General features: G+C 41.6%; 4 protein-coding genes across 7 annotated transcripts in view; 3 read left to right on the top strand and 1 right to left on the bottom strand.

The window, feature by feature from the left end:
* The first annotated feature begins 228 nt into the window (after positions 1 to 228).
* Positions 229 to 5,297, top strand: LOC116847358 (viral IAP-associated factor homolog). 2 transcript variants are annotated; one of them, XM_032822297.1, is made up of 11 exons: positions 229 to 772; positions 1,362 to 1,546; positions 1,642 to 1,838; positions 1,925 to 1,988; positions 2,068 to 2,193; positions 2,297 to 2,505; positions 2,614 to 3,172; positions 4,142 to 4,283; positions 4,366 to 4,594; positions 4,668 to 4,876; positions 4,955 to 5,297. In XM_032822297.1, the coding sequence occupies exons 1-11, from the start codon at positions 607 to 609 to the stop codon at positions 5,089 to 5,091; spliced, it is 2,223 nt and encodes a 740-aa protein (XP_032678188.1). In that variant the 5' UTR covers positions 229 to 606; the 3' UTR covers positions 5,092 to 5,297. The 2 variants fall into 2 exon arrangements, with proteins under 2 accessions (XP_032678188.1, XP_032678181.1); XM_032822290.1 differs by lacking the exons at positions 229 to 772; positions 1,362 to 1,546; positions 1,642 to 1,838; ... (2 more) ...; positions 2,297 to 2,505; positions 2,614 to 3,172 and adding an exon at positions 3,782 to 3,951 and having other exon boundaries at positions 4,955 to 5,294.
* A 2,823-nt stretch (positions 5,298 to 8,120) lies between these two features.
* LOC116845934 lies at positions 8,121 to 12,009 on the top strand. The gene is made up of 4 exons (XM_032819188.1): positions 8,121 to 8,153; positions 8,245 to 9,763; positions 9,874 to 10,000; positions 10,094 to 12,009. The coding sequence occupies exons 1-4, from the start codon at positions 8,121 to 8,123 to the stop codon at positions 10,242 to 10,244; spliced, it is 1,830 nt and encodes a 609-aa protein (XP_032675079.1). The 3' UTR covers positions 10,245 to 12,009.
* The window catches only part of LOC116847324, a 109,323-nt gene continuing 101,924 nt past the window's right edge, over positions 11,706 to 19,104 (bottom strand). For 2 of the 3 annotated variants that reach the window (XM_032822223.1, XM_032822231.1), the window contains exons 4-7: positions 13,335 to 13,574; positions 12,563 to 12,914; positions 12,367 to 12,466; positions 11,706 to 11,901 (exon numbers count right to left, since the gene is read on the bottom strand). In XM_032822223.1, the coding sequence (XP_032678114.1) occupies positions 11,728 to 11,901; positions 12,367 to 12,466; positions 12,563 to 12,914; positions 13,335 to 13,574 (866 nt within the window). In that variant the 3' untranslated portion in view covers positions 11,706 to 11,727. Of the gene's footprint in view, positions 11,902 to 12,366; positions 12,467 to 12,562; positions 12,915 to 13,334; positions 14,703 to 19,104 lie in introns of those variants that run through there. The other variant, XM_032822213.1, reaches the window with a different exon arrangement.
* Positions 14,742 to 19,104, top strand: part of LOC116847315 (two pore potassium channel protein sup-9-like) — a 118,114-nt gene continuing 113,751 nt past the window's right edge. The window contains exons 1-3 of the mRNA XM_032822191.1: positions 14,742 to 14,884; positions 15,452 to 15,719; positions 15,801 to 16,644. The gene's annotated coding sequence lies outside the window, so the exon portion shown is untranslated. The remainder of the gene's footprint in view (positions 14,885 to 15,451; positions 15,720 to 15,800; positions 16,645 to 19,104) is intronic.

The raw sequence follows: 19,104 nt of genomic DNA, 5'->3' as shown, positions 1-19,104 counted from the left end.
AAACACGTTGCATCACCGAGTGCGTTTAGCACTGTTCAGCAAAAAATGAAAAAATGGTCGTGCAACCGTTGTGTTCTGCTGAACGCAGCTCTTGTTTCTTTTCAAACTTAGTAAACCGTTCGACGATAAAGAAACAGACCTCTCAGCTTCGAAGTTTCTACCGACAAATCGAAGTAGTACGACTTGGTGAAAAGTCAGACGGATCTTTATTTTTCAAGAACGTTACACGCAAGGAACTTTTCCATCTATTACGATGGTCTATGGTCGCAGCGTGGCTTATTTACCGTTCGTTTTCGTCATTAATTATTTATATTGTCACAATATGAAATGAACACATACGTTCAGCGTCGAGAAACAAAATATTACTGACCACGGTCTCATAGATAGCAAGTGTTCATTACGCGTTTGAGATGTTAACCTACAAAAGTATCAACGATAATGCACGATAACCTGAGATTTGGCGGTTCGCATAAAATTAGGAGACTCTTGGTGTCGAGTTGGAAAGTGAATCGCAGTTTGCCCTTTTCATCTTTCTGAATCGATGAATGTGAGATAGATCGACATTTCGCAGCTTATACTTATGCCGTTCGCGTCCAAGTCGTAACTATGTCGAATCCGGGTAGAAAATCCAGCGAACCATATCGCGAATTGGAAGAATCGCACGGCGCCGAGCTAAATGTCTGCGCCCAGAGCACGTCGAGTTGCCCAACAAGTCTCGAAAATGGAACTGAACGATCCATGGAGCTCTCCTCCGTCGTTGTCATACCTGATGGTACGTTGCGTTAGAATTATGCTCTATGTGTGCAAATTGTGTATGTAGAAATTGTAATATATCACACTGTCTAATCGTCTGCCGTTCCCCAACTGTACAGAAGGGTTCACCTAACTCTAACACTAAGGAAGAACCACACTCTGTGTAAATATCTAATGTCGCATGGTAACGTAACACCATGGGAGTTGGTTTTTACTAATGACTATCTTAAGTTGGGCTGGTAATATCACATACAGGACATTACACAAAGTGTCTCTAATAATAGTACATGGTAGAAATGCATGCACACAAGGAGACAGGTCTGTACATCTATTTTACAAATTTTATATAGCAATACAATAGGTCTGTTCTTTTCAGCTAAAGTTGTATATTTTGCCTTTAAGATGAAACGTAGCATTGGAGAGAAGAAGAATAAAGTTTAGCTAAATAGAACAAGCCTAATATAATTTCTCAGTTACTTGATATTTTTAATTCGTTATCAAATAAAAATGAATACTTAGTCCTATTTTGTCCTGTATAATAATTAATTTCTGTACAGTCGACCTATGTATGATGAGATAATCAACTCACACTGAAATTTCATCCACAGACACGTTCACTGTGGTACAAGCTATCAATGCATTGGGCTTTGGTAAATTCCAAGTCAAACTCTCTCTGTTCACGGGTCTCTGTTGGATGGTAGATAGTATGGAGATCACCATACTGAGCATCCTGAGTCCATCCTTGCATTGCGATTGGGGCATCTCTAGATATCAACAAGCACTGACAACAACGGTAACTTTTTAGTTGAGATAATTACTATTGAGGATAAGCAACTGGCACGACTAATATAGTTGAAATGATTACAACTGTGAAAATCATATTTTTAGGTGGTCTTCCTTGGCATGATGCTAAGTTCTACGTTCTGGAATAATTTAAGCGAAAGATACGGTCGTAAACAAGCTTTAACTTTGTGCGCTGTGCTGCTGTCTTACTACGCCTTTCTCAGCTCGTTCGCGCCAAACTTCCTCTGGATTTTGCTGCTTCGGGGAGTTGTAGGGTTTGCTATTGGTTGTGTACCGCAATCGTAAGTATTTGGTAAGTTTCTTAAGGACATGTCACTCTTTTGCCTTGCGATACATTGTTACTATCGATGCATTTTCTTTTTCACAGAGTGACATTGTACGCGGAATTCCTTCCAGCGAAGCAAAGAGCAAGATGCGTTATTTTGTTAGACGTAAGTTCATAAATATTTCGACTACGTGCACGCGTCAAATGTACAACGCTGTCATAATAATAAGCGCGTATGTTAACAGTGTTTCTGGGCGCTCGGAGCTTGTTTCGAGGTCGCGATTGCACTAATTGTCATGCCCAATTTCGGCTGGAGATGGCTTCTCATATTGTCGTCCATTCCGCTGTTCATATTCGCTGTAATAACGCCGGTTTGTAACACGTTTATTTGCCTTCAATATGTATTATTTGTTCCTGAATGAATTTATCTAACAATGAATTGTGATACATAAAATACTGAATATACATTTGCAGTGGCTCCCAGAATCCACAGTATTCGACATGACAACTGGAAGAATAGATCGCGCGATCTCTACGTTGGAACGCGTAGCCAGAGAAAATAAAAAATCGTTACCTCTAGGTAGACTAGTTATGGACCGCTTTTATCAAGGTCACCATGGACAATTTAGAGATGTTCTGAGCAAGGAGATGTGCAAAACGTCCGCTTTACTCTGGCTGGTTTGGTAAACAGAATTTCTACATTTCGATATATATGCACAATGCCATCTCAAATTAAAGATAAGCACACGTATGTCTTAAGTACATTTATTTCTATCATCAATTTTTTTCAGGATGAGCACAGCGTTTTGCTATTACGGCGTGGTGTTAATGACTACCGAACTCTTTCACACATCCTCAGAGCAATGCGGCACGTGGGACACAAGCAAGGAGGAGGACACGTGCGAATTCGATTGCCGACTACGACGCGGCGATTACATCGATCTGCTTTGGACAACGTTGGCGGAATTTCCCGGCATTTTTTCTACTGTGTACGCGATCGAGAAGATCGGCAGGCGGAAGACGATGGCCTGCCAATTAGTAATGTTCGCCATGGTGATCTGCTTCCTGGGTAGGACCTGCCTGTTGAGCAGAGCGGCCTTGACCATCGCCATTTTTCTAGCTAGGGGCTTGATCGCCGGCGTGTTTCAAGCCGCGTACGTGTACACGCCGGAGGTGTACCCCACGCATTTACGTAGCATAGGTGTGAGCGCGTGTAGCGCCATGGCGCGAATCGGCGCAATGGTTACACCGTATATAGCGCAGGTGTTCCTGCAATGGTCCATCACGGGAGCAATGGCGATCTACGCAACAACGGCGTTGTGCGCCGCGATCGCCACACTCGCGCTTCCCGTTGAGACCAAGAATCAGCAATCAAATGACGCAAGTCAAGAAAATAGATAGATACTCTTGTTGGAATGTTTTAACAGATTGACCCCCAAGATTACCTTACACATAGAATATTATATTACAATACGTAATGACGAATATTCAGTCTGATTGGAAATTGATGTTATATGTATATAGTTTTATAAGCGCGATTATTATAATATTAATTCGCAGTTGTATGATTGTACTTTCTATCGGGAGTCGTAAATTCACAAACTACACATCTATTTATTATAACCTACGATATAGAGAAGTGAAATTATTGTTGTTCAGAAGAGCAATTCTATGATTAGATAGAAAACTAACCGCACATTGCAGAATATATAAACACGCACAAAGACTGATATGTAATTGTCAAGAAAAGTGCCAATATAAGTATTAGTTGTAAATGCGCATCAATTTTACATGAGAAATAACGAGTGTTGTATAATTTAGATTATATTTGGTTATAATAAAATCATTATAAAATATTGTATTAAAAAAATGAATCTTTTCTATTATTTGTCCAGATATCTTTTTGAGTTACTCATCTACATCTACATTGATAACTGTGCTGACAGTGCTATGTATGTGTGCGAGCGTGTGTTCGTTTCTTTGTGTTAGAGGGTAAATCAGCTGTCGTCTCCGTTTTTCACGTTGCCTCAGTCATCACCACGAATATTTGATATAAGGAATTTAAAACAGTTAATTTCATGCTACAAAATTACTGACATAGAAAGATTTTATACAATTTTTCCAAAATGGTGAGTATTGATAACAGGAATTAAAGTTTATTGTGTTATAAAAGCTTAAATAGAGGTTAGCTACGCATGACTCCTTATATGGTTATGGTAATATGACTGTAAGCTGCAAAATACATATATTCAGATTTTCGAATACTTTATTTTGTAATATACTCAGGATTTCTCAATTCAGTTTATTTTTTACTTTTAGCAAGATCCAAATGAAGATACCGAATGGAATGATATTCTCAGAAGAAAAGGCATCATACCTGAGAAGGAGAAGGAGAAAGAAGTTACTGAAGATCAAATAGTAAATCTTTTGGAGAATACTATAGATGAAAAAACAGGACGTGGTAATTGGATATCTTGATTTTCAATTGCATTATCCTTTTGATAGATTTTAAGTTGTTAATAATTTATTGTTTACTTGACTAGCTCCAAATAACTTGGAGGAAAAATCTCTGGATGAGTTAGATGAACTAGAGGATGAAGAGGACGAACGAGTACTAGAAGCATATCGACAAAAGAGAATAGCAGAATTAAAGGAGCTGGCTAATAAATCCAAATATGGGCAGGTACGAGAAATATCAGCAGAAGATTACGTTCAAGAGGTTAACAAGGCTGGAGAGGATATCTGGGTTGTTCTGCACCTTTACAAATCTGGGTACAACTATGAGGCAGTGAATTTTCACAATACAATATTTTGAAAACTTATTCGATAACTTATTTATTTTCAGTATTCCGCTCTGTACTCTAGTCAATATGCATCTTACCAATCTAGCAAGAAAGTTTCCTACCACAAAGTTTTTGAGAAGCATTTCTACTACTTGTATTTCCAACTGGCGAGACAGTAATCTTCCCACAATATTCATCATTCACAATGGGAACGTGATAAAACAAATTATTGGACCACTCGAGTTCCGTGGTATGAAATTGACTGAAGGAGGTAACCCATTTGGCTCTAGAGTACCTTATAAAAATTATAAAATTAAAAAAAAATACATTGTACCATTTCATCATATAGAATTAGAGTGGATGTTGGGACAAGTAGGAGCAGTACCAACAAAGATCAAGGAAGATCCTCGACCCAAAGTGATGGATGTTTTATTTTCAAGCCTGAGGAACGAGAATGAAAATCTTGATGATGACAACGACTGGTAATCTTGCCTATATTAGGTAATTGCAGATACACGAGTAAACAAATGTAATAAGTATTATGGGATTTACGTGCGGAAAGAGTTTACATTTTATTTATTTTATACATTTATTACCGCACAATTAAAAGTTAATCCATTTGCAGAGAAACATATTATTTTCCAAATTTATACACTCTCGTTTATACCAATAAAATATTTTACTACGTGTTACTCGTCGACTCTTTCAACAAAACACTAGATTTTTTAAATTAACCCAAAATTCCCTCCATTTCCTAAACGTCAAGTACACAAGTGAATTGAATAATTTTGAGAAGGTACGTATTACGGAACTCTTCGGAATTATTCTATTATTCCCAAGATTTATGTTTTTTCTGAGGAAAGTCGAATTATTCCGATCGAAATCGATTCCGAAGCGTTCCGTAATACGTGCCTTGATAATAGTTCCGGCTTTATTGTCGTGGCATGAAGACGTACATACCTGTACGGGCGTGATCTGTGATTTTTTGGAAAATATCTTGGAAAATTATTTCCAAGAAGCATAAAAAATCATTTACTAATCGGGGAGTGGCAATGCCAAATTAACATAATACACATCTTTGAATGGCGTTGGAGCAGAGATGCCTGTAGCTACAGCGAGTGCAAAAAATATTCGTACACCAGAGAGTTTTGAAAGAAAACCTTATTTGTAGAACATAAGTTTTAACAATTTATTAACATAATTTTGAGAAATATATCATTTATTATGTTCACTGTTAATAGATTATTAAATAAAGCTTATTTTCTACAAATGTTTTCTTCAAGACAATCTCTTATGAGTACTTTTTACACTCATTGTATTATGAAAAAGAGGAAGGAAGAAAGAGAGAGAAAGAGAGAGAGAGAGAATGCTTGGGTAATGGTTGCACTTCAGACCGCAGTTTCCGGAACCGAACGTACCGAATTCTATTGGCCCATGCCGGACCTTCTGTATTGTTCTTTGTTTTCCCGTGGATAGAGAGCTCTGTATGTCGATTGCGTGGTATTTTTATTGCGCCCGAGAAGAGAGATACACAGATTACGTTAGAGATATTGGCGCCGTTCGCCGAAGCAGCCAGCAGTCGACGTGAAAACAAAGTGAAGTGTTTAGGAAGCAGAAGGGCCGCACTGCCAGGTTACGGGCGGCGATGTTTATGATCCCCGACGTCTGCAAGAATTTCTCCGGTGTTTATCGCGCTCTCAAGGACTTCTCAGATTTCTTTTTCTGCTTAACGGTAAGAGACACTCTTACCATGTGTCTCCGTCCGGCTCGCTACGTTCGTTCGTCGGCTTAGTTGATCGTAGACTATCGATGGATACGCATTGTCGGATTGACAGTCTTCCGTGATCGCCGTCGAATTGTTTCCCGGGTGCGTGATCACATGACGAACGAGCGAACGGCTGTCGAAGTGAGTTATAATAACAACGAAGACGCGTTATCAATTGGAGGCGAATATCGATCGGTGATCTCGTTAATTTCTGGAAATAAACCGGGACCTACCGTCCGCCATTTATTTCGCCAGTTCGTAGGACACGATATCAAAGGCCGTATTCTTGACGTATTCGAAAGCTAAGTGCGCTCCTTTTATTTCAAGTTTCATTTTTTTTTTATACGAGTATAAAGAATTCGAGATAAGAAAGGTTCGAACACGCATCAAGAATATTACACAAATATCACACAATCCCAAGTGCATTATCCACCCTTTGTGTATTCGCAGACTCACGAAACGTAGGATCGATTTTTCAACATCTTGGTGAGTTAACTAAACTAAAAAGCTGATAAACTAACAGTTAATTCATATCTCTGTCTTTTGTACGTTTCAACCGATGTCGATTGAATCTTAACCCGAGTTTTTGTCTCTGCATAGATTTTGAGCTGACGTTTAATCGACGCTAATAGAAACGAGTATTTGTCTAATTTAAGGGAAAAACTAAGACATGAGTTGACTGTTACTTGCCAAGAAGTTGGAGAAATCGACACATAATCTGCGTGAGAGTTAAAGCTCGCGTTAGTTTAATTGTGTGAAGGCGATAAGACACGATTTTGCTGTCACGGGGGTTATTTGATCGCCTAGCGTTGTCGTACTTTCTGCACTCTGACAAACTTCATGTAGCCTGTATGAAGTTAGCCCCCCACTTTTCAAATTTAATAATTTTGACAGTTGTGCTAATTTGTGCTAGGTTTGTGCTACATTGTGCTCGAATTATAAATTTTTAATACGAAAAATGAGCAAGAAAAATGGAAAAAACCGTTTTTTGGTAGCCCTCCACTTTTCGATTTTCGAAATTTTTTTTATTGTGTTAGGTTGTGCTAAGTTGTGCTAACATTGTGCCAAAGTAGTATCTTCGAAAAATAATCACGAAAGAAGTAAGACGAAAAAAACGATTTTAGGCAAATAGAATAAAAGTAAGATTTACACTCGTATAAGTCAATCAAACGATATATAATTGTATATCGTTTGGTTGACTTCTACGAGTGTAAATCTTACTTTTCTTCTTTTTTACCTAAAATAGTTTTTTTCGTTTTATTTCTTTCGTGATTATTTTTCGAAGATACTACTTTAGCACAATGTTAGCACAACCTAACACAATAAAAAAAATTTCGAAAATCGAAAAGTGGGGGGCTACCAAAAAACCGGGTTTTTCCATTTTTCTTGCTCATTTTTCGTATTAAAAATTTATAATTCGAGCACAATATAACACAAACCTAGCACAAATCAGCACAACTATCAAAATTATTAAATTCGAAAAGTGGAGAGCTAACTTCATACAGGCATTCATGTACAACGAACACTTCGCGGTTATTGTATACGTATGTGATTAAACACGATGTCTCATTTCGTCACGACGGTTGTCGCGCGGATAGAACGTCTTTTTGCACTTTTTTACACGTAAGTGGAGAGGAAAAACGCTTGCCAAGCTCGAAACCGCATCGTCTGAACCGTGCGGTTTTTTTACTCCAAGTCTCGTACGAAGCTGTTCGGCTTGAGAATCGGAAAAGTATGCTTAGTGGTCGACATGTGTCAAGAATACGCGCAGCCCCTGATGCAGGCTCGCGATGCGATACGATAACGATAGTATTTCCTAGCATCTATGCAATGGCGACACTAACACTTTGTTTATTGACTGAAGGTACACCTAGACAGAATATATGGGGAAAAAATTGCGAGACACGAGTAGTGGGAGTATGGAGAGTGGCAGCGTGTATCTGTTCCGCAACATGGGATCCTTTGAGACCATTTTCGTAGACGACACGAATCAAGTTACGCTGCACAGCGCTGCACAGCCCACCCGAAGTATGCCGAATATTCTGCGAAGCAGCAACGCGAGGGGGTGCAAAAATTACAAGACATTCGTGCTCGCCAAGGACGTGCCCCTCGCGGAGGATGCAACTGCGTCCTTTGATTTAAATGCGGCGTTACCCAGCGACTCGGAGAGGGACGGCAGGTGTAGCAAGATCGCGTCGCCGAAGTCGCATCATCAGAGGAAGCAGGTGCATCACCCTTTGGACGTGCGATTCGATGTGCCGGGTTGGCATAATAATAACAATACTAATGAGAAAGGTGAAGATGCGTCGCAAACGATCAGCGAATTGGAAACGTTGCACGCGTCGTTGGGCCGCGAAGAAGGCACCCCAATGAAGAAGATGGACAACAAGCACAACAAACACAAAGAGCATAGGTGCTTGTTTAAAAAGTCGACACGAGCGGTCACTGGCAAATCTGGCGACAAAAAGACGGCTAAACTAGTGTCAGGCTTTGACACTGGCTCTTCTGTTCTCACCGCGGAAGTAAACATGGCAGACAGCGCGACCGCGCAAAGTGGTGCGCGTAACAATTTCCTCGACGTGTTCACCGACATCGTCGAGGCTGGAAGTCCGGAGTCGGATGTGTTGGCGGATGTTTTCTGTGACGATTTTTGCGAGGAGAACGCTGATGCGAATCGCAACAGTATTGTTGCTAGCAAATCGACGGAATATGGGCAGCAGGATGCGCTGCAGAAGGATTCGCTGGGTGGTGAGTTCGCAGCCGAGGAGAACGGCTGGAGGAAGTATTCGATGAGCAAAGAAAACAGATCGAATTTCCTCCTCGCGTCCGAGGTGCTGTGCACCTGCGCTTGTGCAAACTGCACGATTTGCGACCGAGATTTCGTGCTGTACGAAGATTCTGTTCCGAGTCATGTGAACAGCGACGCGGAGGCGGAACTGTTCGCGTCCTACGCTTATGATTTTTATACTAGCGACTATTATCACGTGTTGGGCGATATAGACGGTTTCGACAAGTTTTTCAGCTACGACTTCGGCGAGGACACGAGTGCCGCGAGAGAGAACGCGTGCAACGGCAACGACCTCGTGACGAAATCGATCGAGACTGACGTGCCGATACCTGTGAAACAGTGCGAATTGAAGAATTCTCTTTGTACCGATAAAGCGCAAGATATTTGCGTGGAACAGAGTTCTGTGGAACTCGTCACGCTGTCTAACGACTCAACGGAACCGTCGAAACTCGTGGAACGGATAAGAGATCTCGACGAAGCGAACTACCTTAATTTACAAGACTTCTCGATGGAGGTGAACGAAACGACATCTCGGAATCAAGATACCGCCTCCACCAATGTTCCCGTCCCTGCCCTCATTGATCAGCCGCATAAGAAGAAGAAAGGTAAATCGGAGGAAGGTTGTAGCAAATTATCAGGCTCAGTTTCCACAGCCTTATTCGAATAGCCTTTGGCACAACAGGTGTGATACGCGATAAATAATTTTTGCCTTCAGATGTATGTATTATCCAGTGTACAGAGTGTAACCGATTGTTCAGTAAGAAGAAATTCAGGAAACATTTTACTCGTTGCACCTTTTACAAGGAGGATTTCAAGTGTCATGTCTGCAACAAAATATACAGGTGAGAATACACACGGGATAAAAACAAGCACTGGCTATTTCGCAGCTTCCTGCCGATGTGGAAGACGTGCGCTTATGATAAACGGATTTACAGATACAAATCATCGTTAGTACAGCATCTGAAAGCAATACATAATATATCAGACAGTGTCTATGAAAAGTACTACATATGTGAAAAGTGTCAAAAATCGTACGTTAGATTTCGTGCTTTCCAAAGGCATTTACTTACTCATGACAACTGGTAAGTGCATGATCGGACGATACGATACAGCAACTGGTTAGTAATGGTTTGAAGTCTTTTAGACTGCAATTGTTGTATCGCGAAAATCCTACTTGATTGTCGCGAAAACATTGTAGTATTAATCGTTGACTTGTTCACTATTAAGTTAAGACTCAAATAATTATTTTATTATAGTCAATATTTTATATTTTGATCCTCAATTTTATGTTCTTTGTTATAACTTTTTTTATCGCTTAGATTTTTTTTACATTTTTCTGATTTATAGTATATTATAGCGTGACATGTATTTTTGTTGTACATCACATATTCTTTGGCGAATTGCATACAGGCTTTGGTAACATTTTTCTTTTGGCAGATTAAATTAACACGCGTTAATGCTGAAAAGTAAAATATTATGAAACAAGGAAATGAATAATTTTCCGAAAAGTACGTATTAATATGAATAAATCAAAACAAATTTAGATTACTTTTTTGCGGTGAAAAGAAAACTTACTGTTTTGTAGTAAGAGAGGATCATCGTAGCGAATTTCCTAACGGTAATTAATTTGATTTTTGATAAATTTTGTTTAAGAAAAGTCAAGTTTAAATTCCTCAAAGAATATGCGATTGAAAGAGGAAAGATAGGAAAAGAATATAGTGTAATCATAAGTAATTTTTATTTATATCTATTTTTATAGAAAACTCAAATATTTTACTATTTTTCTTTTTATGTCTCTCTTGTAGTCCTAACTGGAAGCAACTAGTTACTAATTAGTTTATTATGTAAATACTGGTCAGATGTAAGTGAATAATTTTTTTTAATTTTCTGACATATTATCGTAACAGAATATTACTTTTAGAACATCCATGCTTTTATAATTATTTTCTTTGCAATCTGGCTAGTATAATATATTGACCATTTATCAATGATCCATTAGCTGTTATTTACCAATAATAGTCATTTATTTGATTGCCATAAGAACAGACAAATAGGACAACGATTTCATCAAAATCTAAGAGTAAGCATATCGAGGAGAGTACGTATTAATATGAATAAGTCAAAACAAATTTAGAAGATTACTTTTTTGGTGAAAAGAAAACTTACTGTTTTGTAGTAAGAGAGGGTCATCGTAGCGAAACTCCCAGCGGTAATTCTGCAGGGTCTCCTTGAACGTGCTATTAACAATATAATAGGTCGAGCGTAATTCCGCGGGAAATTGATCCATTCTAGGTTATACGCCGTTCTTCCAATATTTTCACTCTTCAGTCGTCATGCACAAGAATTACGTTATTTAGTTATTAAATTATAGAAGATTAAATAATTTTGTTAGAATATTTTATTATTTTACGTGTCTCAAAGTAAATTGCGAACTCAAGTATAACTTGCTTTATCTACAATGGTGGAATAGATTATCTCTTTCTGTTTATTAATAAAATCTTTTCTCTCTGTTTATTAATAAAATCTAATTTCCATGTTATTATTGTTACCTTCACGGTATTAACGTTACTTATGTAAGCATAAACTTAGCGAAAGAGAGAAAAATAGAATAGTAATGGCACTCATGAGTTACCTTCTCGATAACACAGTCTCCAACATAGCAATATATGAAAATATAGAACGTAAATGTTATCCAATATATGAGGAACGTGATGAAACCGGTGATATTGCTGTCGCGAGCAAACTGAAACAAGAAATGTTCTTGCTCAGACAGCTTAATGACACATATTCATATGTGATGTATGAAGATATGTATCATTTATAAAAAATATATGGAAAATGTGATACATTGCTTTTAAGAGTTAATATTTTTATTATAGATCGCCAGAGCTCGGCGGCACACTCGACTCGTCTCAAGGATGAACAGAGAAGACCGTGCGACACCGCTTGCTTCATTCTTCTTTCATCTTCGAGACGAGTGGAGTTCCGGAGTTTAGCGAACTATTTCAGGGACACCCTGTATACGTTAGTGATGTCTCTAGCAGTGCACATAAGTGTACACATATATCATGCATTTTCTATACATGTGTGTGTTTCCGATGATACGCGCTAATATGTAAGGCGATTTGAGAACAATATATCACGCGTTGTCCGTGAATACTTATTTAGCCTCGTTAATATACTTATTTATAAGAACACTGCCCATTACCAAAACGATTTGGAAGCCTTGAATCGCCAGGATGATAGTGGTCGACAATAATTGGCATAGGATGAAGTTGTCGAAGGATTTCTCCACGACGTTCATGTAACTGAAAATCACTGCGGTTAATAGGAATCATAATCTCGGAAACGAAGCAACTGCTCGACGCGCAAATTTCAGCCGCCAGAGATGCGATCGGCCTTACTTGACGATATGCACGTGTCGCTTCACGACGCACGACAGGCAGGCGCAGCAGTGGGAACGCGCGTTCCCCGTGCGTTCGTGCTCGACGGTGCCGTCGTACCGCTCCAGCGTCGCAGCCAACACGTCCAATTGCCCGCACGCGTGGAACACGACGACACAGACGAAGCAGTCCACGGAGAATATCGCCGTGCCGCTGATAATGGCCATGATCGACTGCGCGACGTAGATCATCTCGTACGCGTACGACTGTTCCAGAGGGAAAGGAAAGAAAACTTCCGAAGGCAGTCTTCTGTCGGTCGCGTTCCCAGGATGGTCGTTCAACCACGCAACCCCGAGCGGCATCAATATGTACGCTGCGGTGAGTATATCGCTCGCATTATTATCACGAATTTATTTACGAGAGTATTTACGAATTTATCAGCGGTGATCATTCAACACGTTGATTGCCGCGTTAATTTCTGTCAACTGCGCGAAAGCTTAGCTGACGAATGGATTACCGATGACACGTAAATATATAGACTGACGTAACTCGACCTGCATTTATCTTTCGTCTCGTTTCAACAACTATTTATTTGCTACACAGAATCGATTTCCAAGTGTAAACAATATAATCTATACGTAACTTAATGAAACCTCCGCAGTATTCAGTATGTCAGTAAAGATGAAAAAGGATGAAAGAGTAAGATTATTAATAAAATAAAATAAATTTTGATTTTCAGGTTTACGCAGGAGCGGTTCTCCAAAGTTCGAGGGTACGTTGGGATTTGCCTCACCTCCGATCGTCAGTGTCATCCACGCGATGTAAACCACGTTAATTCGCCTGCCTTTCTTGACATAATGGAACATGCTACGTCGGTCTCGCGCCGACAAGTAGCAGTAGCTAGCCCAATCGCGGCTCATGCTGTGCAGGACGGCCCGTAAGTTTTTGGCCTTTACCTTCATGACGACGAATCGCACAAACGTCGGCAACGCCGGCAACGTCAAATTGGCTTGATACATTATCGCCACCAGATCTGTTAACACAAAGAGACGCGCTATCGCTGGGAGCACGACAATCAGGCTCAGTCCGAAGCTCACACCGCATTTGAGATCGGACAGACGCGTGTCCAGCGGCCACAGACCCAGCAGCCTCATGCTCCAGCGATTCACCGCGACCGCGTAATCAAAACTACCGGCTTCCTCATCTCCCATCTCGTCGACAAATTTTCCAATCGCCCTCGTCGCCGGCAATTTCGAACGAGCCATAATCATCCTCCCGAGCAACCTTGGCGATATCGAATAGGTAAGTTCTCTTGACTGACGATTTCGAGTTAATTTTAAGCGATAATTAGTTAAACGACGCGTACGTATCCGCCAACGTTAACACTGACGAGCCCGATTTACGTGAGCGATCTCAAAGTAGGTATCTCTGTCAATCGTGTCGATTGATGTTCGCGACTTATATTGGCGATCGCGATGTTAATGCCTGTGTTATTCAGGCGAAAGCGGTACTCTCGATTGAACGACTTTCATCGGTGCCTTTGACCGAAGAGAGCAAACGAGAGTTTTCAACTCTTGATATCCTCCGGCTGGCGTTGCCAATTTCGACTGACTGTCGCGGTGTCGTTCACTTATTCGAGATATTTCTACGAGTCACCCTCCCCTCTGCGATACAGTTAATCGATCTCTTAATCGTCCGGCAAATTACCAGCCTATTGCCTCACCCGTCATTTATTTAATTGCGGCTCGCGCTAATTTAGTATTAATGACGGCCCCGTAAAATACGGGTGTTGTGTTTGTTGACAGGACTAATTACTAATAATTACGCGTACGTGACTGGAAAATTGATCTCCGCAACGAATAGTCGTTTCAAGTACTTGTCAAATAAATTCGACTGTCGTTCGCGCGCGTCGATCTATCGCTATTAACTTCGTTTCTAGATCCTACATCATTATAATTATAATTATAAGCTCATTAGGCGAGAATTGGCATATAAGTGCGTTCGAATAACTCTCGCAAATTATTGCTAAAACTCCTTAAATATAATATTTATATATATAATTATGCATAACATTATATAATTATATTTAAATATCATGTATAAAATCATATGATCTCCTCAAACATTCAAATAATTCAAATAATTTTGCAGGAACACACGAGTCATATTGTCATATTTCCTATAGATTAATTAATTCGCAATTCCAACAATTTTGAAGGCAACTATTTTGAGGAATTCTCTGGAAGTACGTCGAGAGACTGGACACATCGTAACACAAAGTGCAAAAAGGAAGGGTCACTTCCAGTGTTCCGGCTGCAGGCACGTCGCGATTCCGATCACGAGGTAGTTGTTCGAAATATTGCCTGTTCGTCGCTATTTACACGTCCGGTTCTCAGTCGTAAATTGTAACGAGGCTCCGTCACGTAGCTCGTCGAATTTACTGACGCTCGTGCCGCGCGATGGATAAAAGGAGGCGGCTTCGCCTTTTTAACGACGTATGATATCGTTTGTCGGCCCGTACGGTCGCCTCCGACGTTGTATGACGTAGTATCGACCGCGCCTCAGCTCATCTCGTGAGATGCCGCGTATCAACGTGGCGTAATCTTCGCGGCCTCGATCGGCATTGTAGCGGATAGATAGTGCGGCGGCAGATTGATTTCGATGAAATTTAATTAAATGGAATTTTAAGCAAGCGCCGATACGTCCCTCTCTCTCTCTCTCTCTCCCTCTCTCGCGTGCGCGGCTAAGAATCCTGAGAATCCTCAAGTACGGTGAAAGCGAAGTCTTCGCTTTCGTAGGAGGTATATTCAAGTTTAATTTGCAACATATACTATGCAACTTTTGAATTTTCCCTTTTCCTCATAATATATCAGGGATACTTGTCTAAAGGAATGTTATATTTTGTTACAGATAATCAAAGAAATTAGGAGCGAAAATAAGATGTGTCGCAAGTAATCTAAAGAATATTTACATCCAAGTGCGCAATTTGTGACGATCACGAGGAAAGAAAGGTCATGACGCGCTATAATTAATTGAAAAAATGGCTCATCGCGGATAGGAACGTCGAGTGTTATGGAAAATTTACGGGAAATCCGAAAAGATAAAAAAAGAAATCTACACGTCTCAGTACTAAATGCTGCCGGCCTCGTAAAAATATCGATAACAATCCCCGGTATCGGTGAGTATCGACGTGAAGATATGGCGTAGAAGAGGAAAGCAAAGTATCTATATATTTTCTAATATATCGTAATATCGTTAGGCATCACATTCCGGTCCGTGCGGATATCTTTATTCCGAGGCCGCGTGTGTGCCACCCCCGATCCCTCGCCTTCACCCTCTACGAGAAGGGTGGCTCGCGGTGGCGCCGTGTCCGGTCAAAATGGGAACGACACAGCTTGCGCCGGAACCGCGCAGATCCTCCTCAGTAGTTGCCCAGACGCTGTCACGGGCGTAGCTGGATGCTGGGTCGTCTCTCTCTCTCGCGCGCGCGCGTGCCGCAGGGAGGCGCTTCCTTTTCTTCTTCCTCTTCCTCCTAATCACGTCCTCCGTCGTCGACGACGTCGCCGCTGTCGTCCTCATCGTCGCCGCCGTCATCGCTGTCGTCGTCATCACCATCGTCATCGACGACCGGCCTCGATCGCGGCGTCGCGTTCGTTAACACGGCTCGATCGCCACCTCTGAGAACGAGGAGAAGACGCCGGAGAAAAGGGAGGCCGACGACAGACGCAAAGGGTTTCTCCTGCCGGCGTGACAGAGGAGGGGGAGAGAGAGAGAGAGACAAGCAGATAGACACAGACAGAAAGAGAGAGGGAGAGAGAGAGAGAGAGAGAGAGAGAGACAGAGAGAAAGCGAGGGTGTGTGAGAGAGAGAAAAAGAAAGAGAGAGAGAGAAAGTGAGGAACGGACAGGTGGATCGAGACGAGAAGGGGGTAGTCGGAAGGAACGAGAGATATAGGACGTGACAGAGACCGACCGACCGGCGGCGGCGGAGGGGAGGTGTTGCTCAAGTGTATGGTCTGTGTATGGTGCAGTGCGGTGCTGTGCTCGAGAGAGAGAATGGCGTGGACGGATTTCGACGCGTGCATCTCGTCGTGACGTAGAAAGGTAAGAGGCCGAGTGCCGCCTTACGCATCACTCGTTGTCATCATCGTCATCGTGATCTCTTCCACATTTTCTTTCTCTGTCTCTTCGTTTCCCCATGTGAAACGCGTCCGTTCCATGCGGTCGCGTCAGAGCGAACGCGATGCGCGACACGCCGCGAAATCGTCCGTCGAGTTTTTCGCCCGGTCATCCCTTAATCGTCGTCGCGTGACCGGAGTCTCGTTAATCCGTTAATCCCGGGCCTGATGATCAGAATGGACGTGATCGTCCGTCCATTCAACCATTCATCCGTCCATCCGTCGGCTCGACCGGCGCGGCGCGACGCGACGCGACGCGACGTGGCGTCGCACCGCGCCGTACATCCTGTCGCGTGGTGCGTCTGACGCGACGCGTGCCTTTACTACTGTCGGCTGTACGCGCTGGGATGTCTGTTTCTACTTGCCAGCGCTCACGAGGGATCTACCTACGAGATGGCTGTGCACGCCCGTGTTGCAAGGGTGTTATTTATGTCACAGTGTCACACATAAATTATATTTTTGTATGTGTGTGTATGTGTGTGTGTATATGTTTCCAGAGAATGAGTTTACTCGAATTCTATTAATATTAACTGATTCTTATCAGTGTTGATTAATGCGACGAACGCGCATACGCGAGACACCAATTAGCAGTAACACATTACATTTGTTTTGGAACTATTATCACTGTTGTTTCCCATTCAACATTCCTTCTTAACACGTTTGCTGAAGTAATAAAATACATATATACCTATCCCACTCAGCGAGTACAAGTGCGATATAACATGAGTTGTATGGGACAGTTATATTGTTGAGGGAAAAACTATGGCGTTGACGTTATGTTACTGTTAATTGGTGTTCGCTGGGTACTTTTTTCCTTATAGTTTAGAAAATAGTTTCAAGGAATATTAATTCTAAATGATTAGTATATTAACTGATTTTTATCAGTGTTGATTGATGTGACAAACTTGGTACATCGCGTACGCGATACTCAATAAACAGTAATTAGTAATTACATTAAAATAATATTGAGATTATTATGATTATTTCTCACTCAGCAAGACAAGTATTACATTGTTGAGTGAGAAATTATAATATTGATGTTATATGTTATTGTTAGCTGGTGCGAATACTCTCTCCTTTTTTTCTCCTTTCTTCTGATAGTTTAAAACGATTTCAAAGAATACAATTCGCGATTCGAGATCGTGTAGTTCTTTCTAGATCTGATTCGCCAGTTGTGCGCGAATCCACAACAAGCGAGTTTGCGCAATGACGCGAATAACATTTTTACACTCCATATCTATTTAGTCCTCTCTCTTTTCGGAAGAGTTGAAAGCTTCGCGCGTTACACCTGTACACAGCACTTTTCGCATTCTGAACGGGATAGGGCAACATAATAAAAGCAAAAAAAAAAAACAAAAAAGGTCGCGCGTTTCCACCGCCGCGTGATAGAAATAAAAAAGAATCGGCGAACAGCCCTGCTAAAATATAAATGCTCGGCAATACGTCTGCTCGCACTTCCGTTCTCGCGGCCTAAGAAAATGTTTAATTTCGCGGATAAAATTTACGACTGGCAGCCGCATAAGTCGGTGAATTTCACCTTTACTGCCAAGCTCCGCCGCCTCGAGGGCAACTGTATGAAAAAAGGGAAAAAAGAAAAAGAAGAAACGCGCTTCGTTATCGTATTATTTATGAGGAAGGAACTTATTTATCTTGACGAGGAGTTGTTGGTAGAATCAAGGCAGGGGGTGAGAGAGAAAGAAAGAAAGAGGGAGAGGGGAGAGACAGTGCCTAGACTCAATAAACGCGGAATGTCTCGATGTGTATGTGGTGGATAGTGGGCGAGGATCACACGTGACGTCGATCGATAGTCCTCCCATGAGGAAGAGAGAGAGAGAGAGAGAGAGAGAGGGGGGGGGAGACAGAGAGAGAGAGAGAGAGAGAGAGAGAGAGAGAGAGAGAGAGAGAGAGACTATAATCTCTTTCGCGAATCTGATTTCCCTTTCTCCGTTGCTTCGACGAAGAAGCGATCTTAGAAGCATGCCGGACATACCGCGCGCTTGATGGCGATCGCGACAAGTCGGCCTAGGGGGTTGAGTGGAGTTGGGTGGCGCGGAGGGAAATTGTGTGCAGAAATATTTATGCTCGCGGTATCTTTTCTCACGGCCGATGCACCCCCGCTGGCTCACGTATATTCGCGCAAATTCCGCGCGTGCTTATCGGGAATTTATTATTTCTGCAGCATGCTGCGTAACTTCGTCTCCTTGGAGCTCGTCTCCGTCGCTTGGTGAGAGCGTTGTACAGCGAGATGCCGCGGATTCGATGTGGCGAATCGCGCGGCTCTGTTCTCGCGGATTTTACATCACGTCACGTCAGAATTTTCACAATGATCTACGGAGGAGAGAGAGAGAGAGAGAGAGAGAGAGAGAGAGAGAGAGAGAGAGAGATT

This window comes from Odontomachus brunneus, unplaced genomic scaffold, assembly GCF_010583005.1.
Source record: "Odontomachus brunneus isolate Ranch 3 - 2012 unplaced genomic scaffold, Obru_v1 Obru_scaffold_004, whole genome shotgun sequence".
NCBI classification, from domain to species: Eukaryota; Metazoa; Arthropoda; class Insecta; order Hymenoptera; family Formicidae; genus Odontomachus; species Odontomachus brunneus.
The sequence above is the reverse complement of the archived record's forward strand: the minus strand, read 5'-3'. Positions and strand labels throughout refer to the sequence as shown.

Excerpts from the sequence above, each read along its gene's own strand:
- LOC116847358 (XM_032822297.1), top strand. The coding sequence starts at position 607 with ATGTCGAATCCGGGTAGAAAATCCAGCGAACCATATCGCGAATTGGAA. Across the intron at positions 1,547-1,641 it reads AACAAGCACTGACAACAACG|GTGGTCTTCCTTGGCATGAT; the intron begins GTAACTTTTTAG and ends TCATATTTTTAG. Across the intron at positions 1,839-1,924 it reads ATTGGTTGTGTACCGCAATC|AGTGACATTGTACGCGGAAT; the intron begins GTAAGTATTTGG and ends TCTTTTTCACAG.
- LOC116845934 (XM_032819188.1), top strand. The coding sequence starts at position 8,121 with ATGTGTCAAGAATACGCGCAGCCCCTGATGCAG. Across the intron at positions 8,154-8,244 it reads ACGCGCAGCCCCTGATGCAG|ACAGAATATATGGGGAAAAA; the intron begins GCTCGCGATGCG and ends AGGTACACCTAG. Across the intron at positions 10,001-10,093 it reads GTCTGCAACAAAATATACAG|ATACAAATCATCGTTAGTAC; the intron begins GTGAGAATACAC and ends ACGGATTTACAG.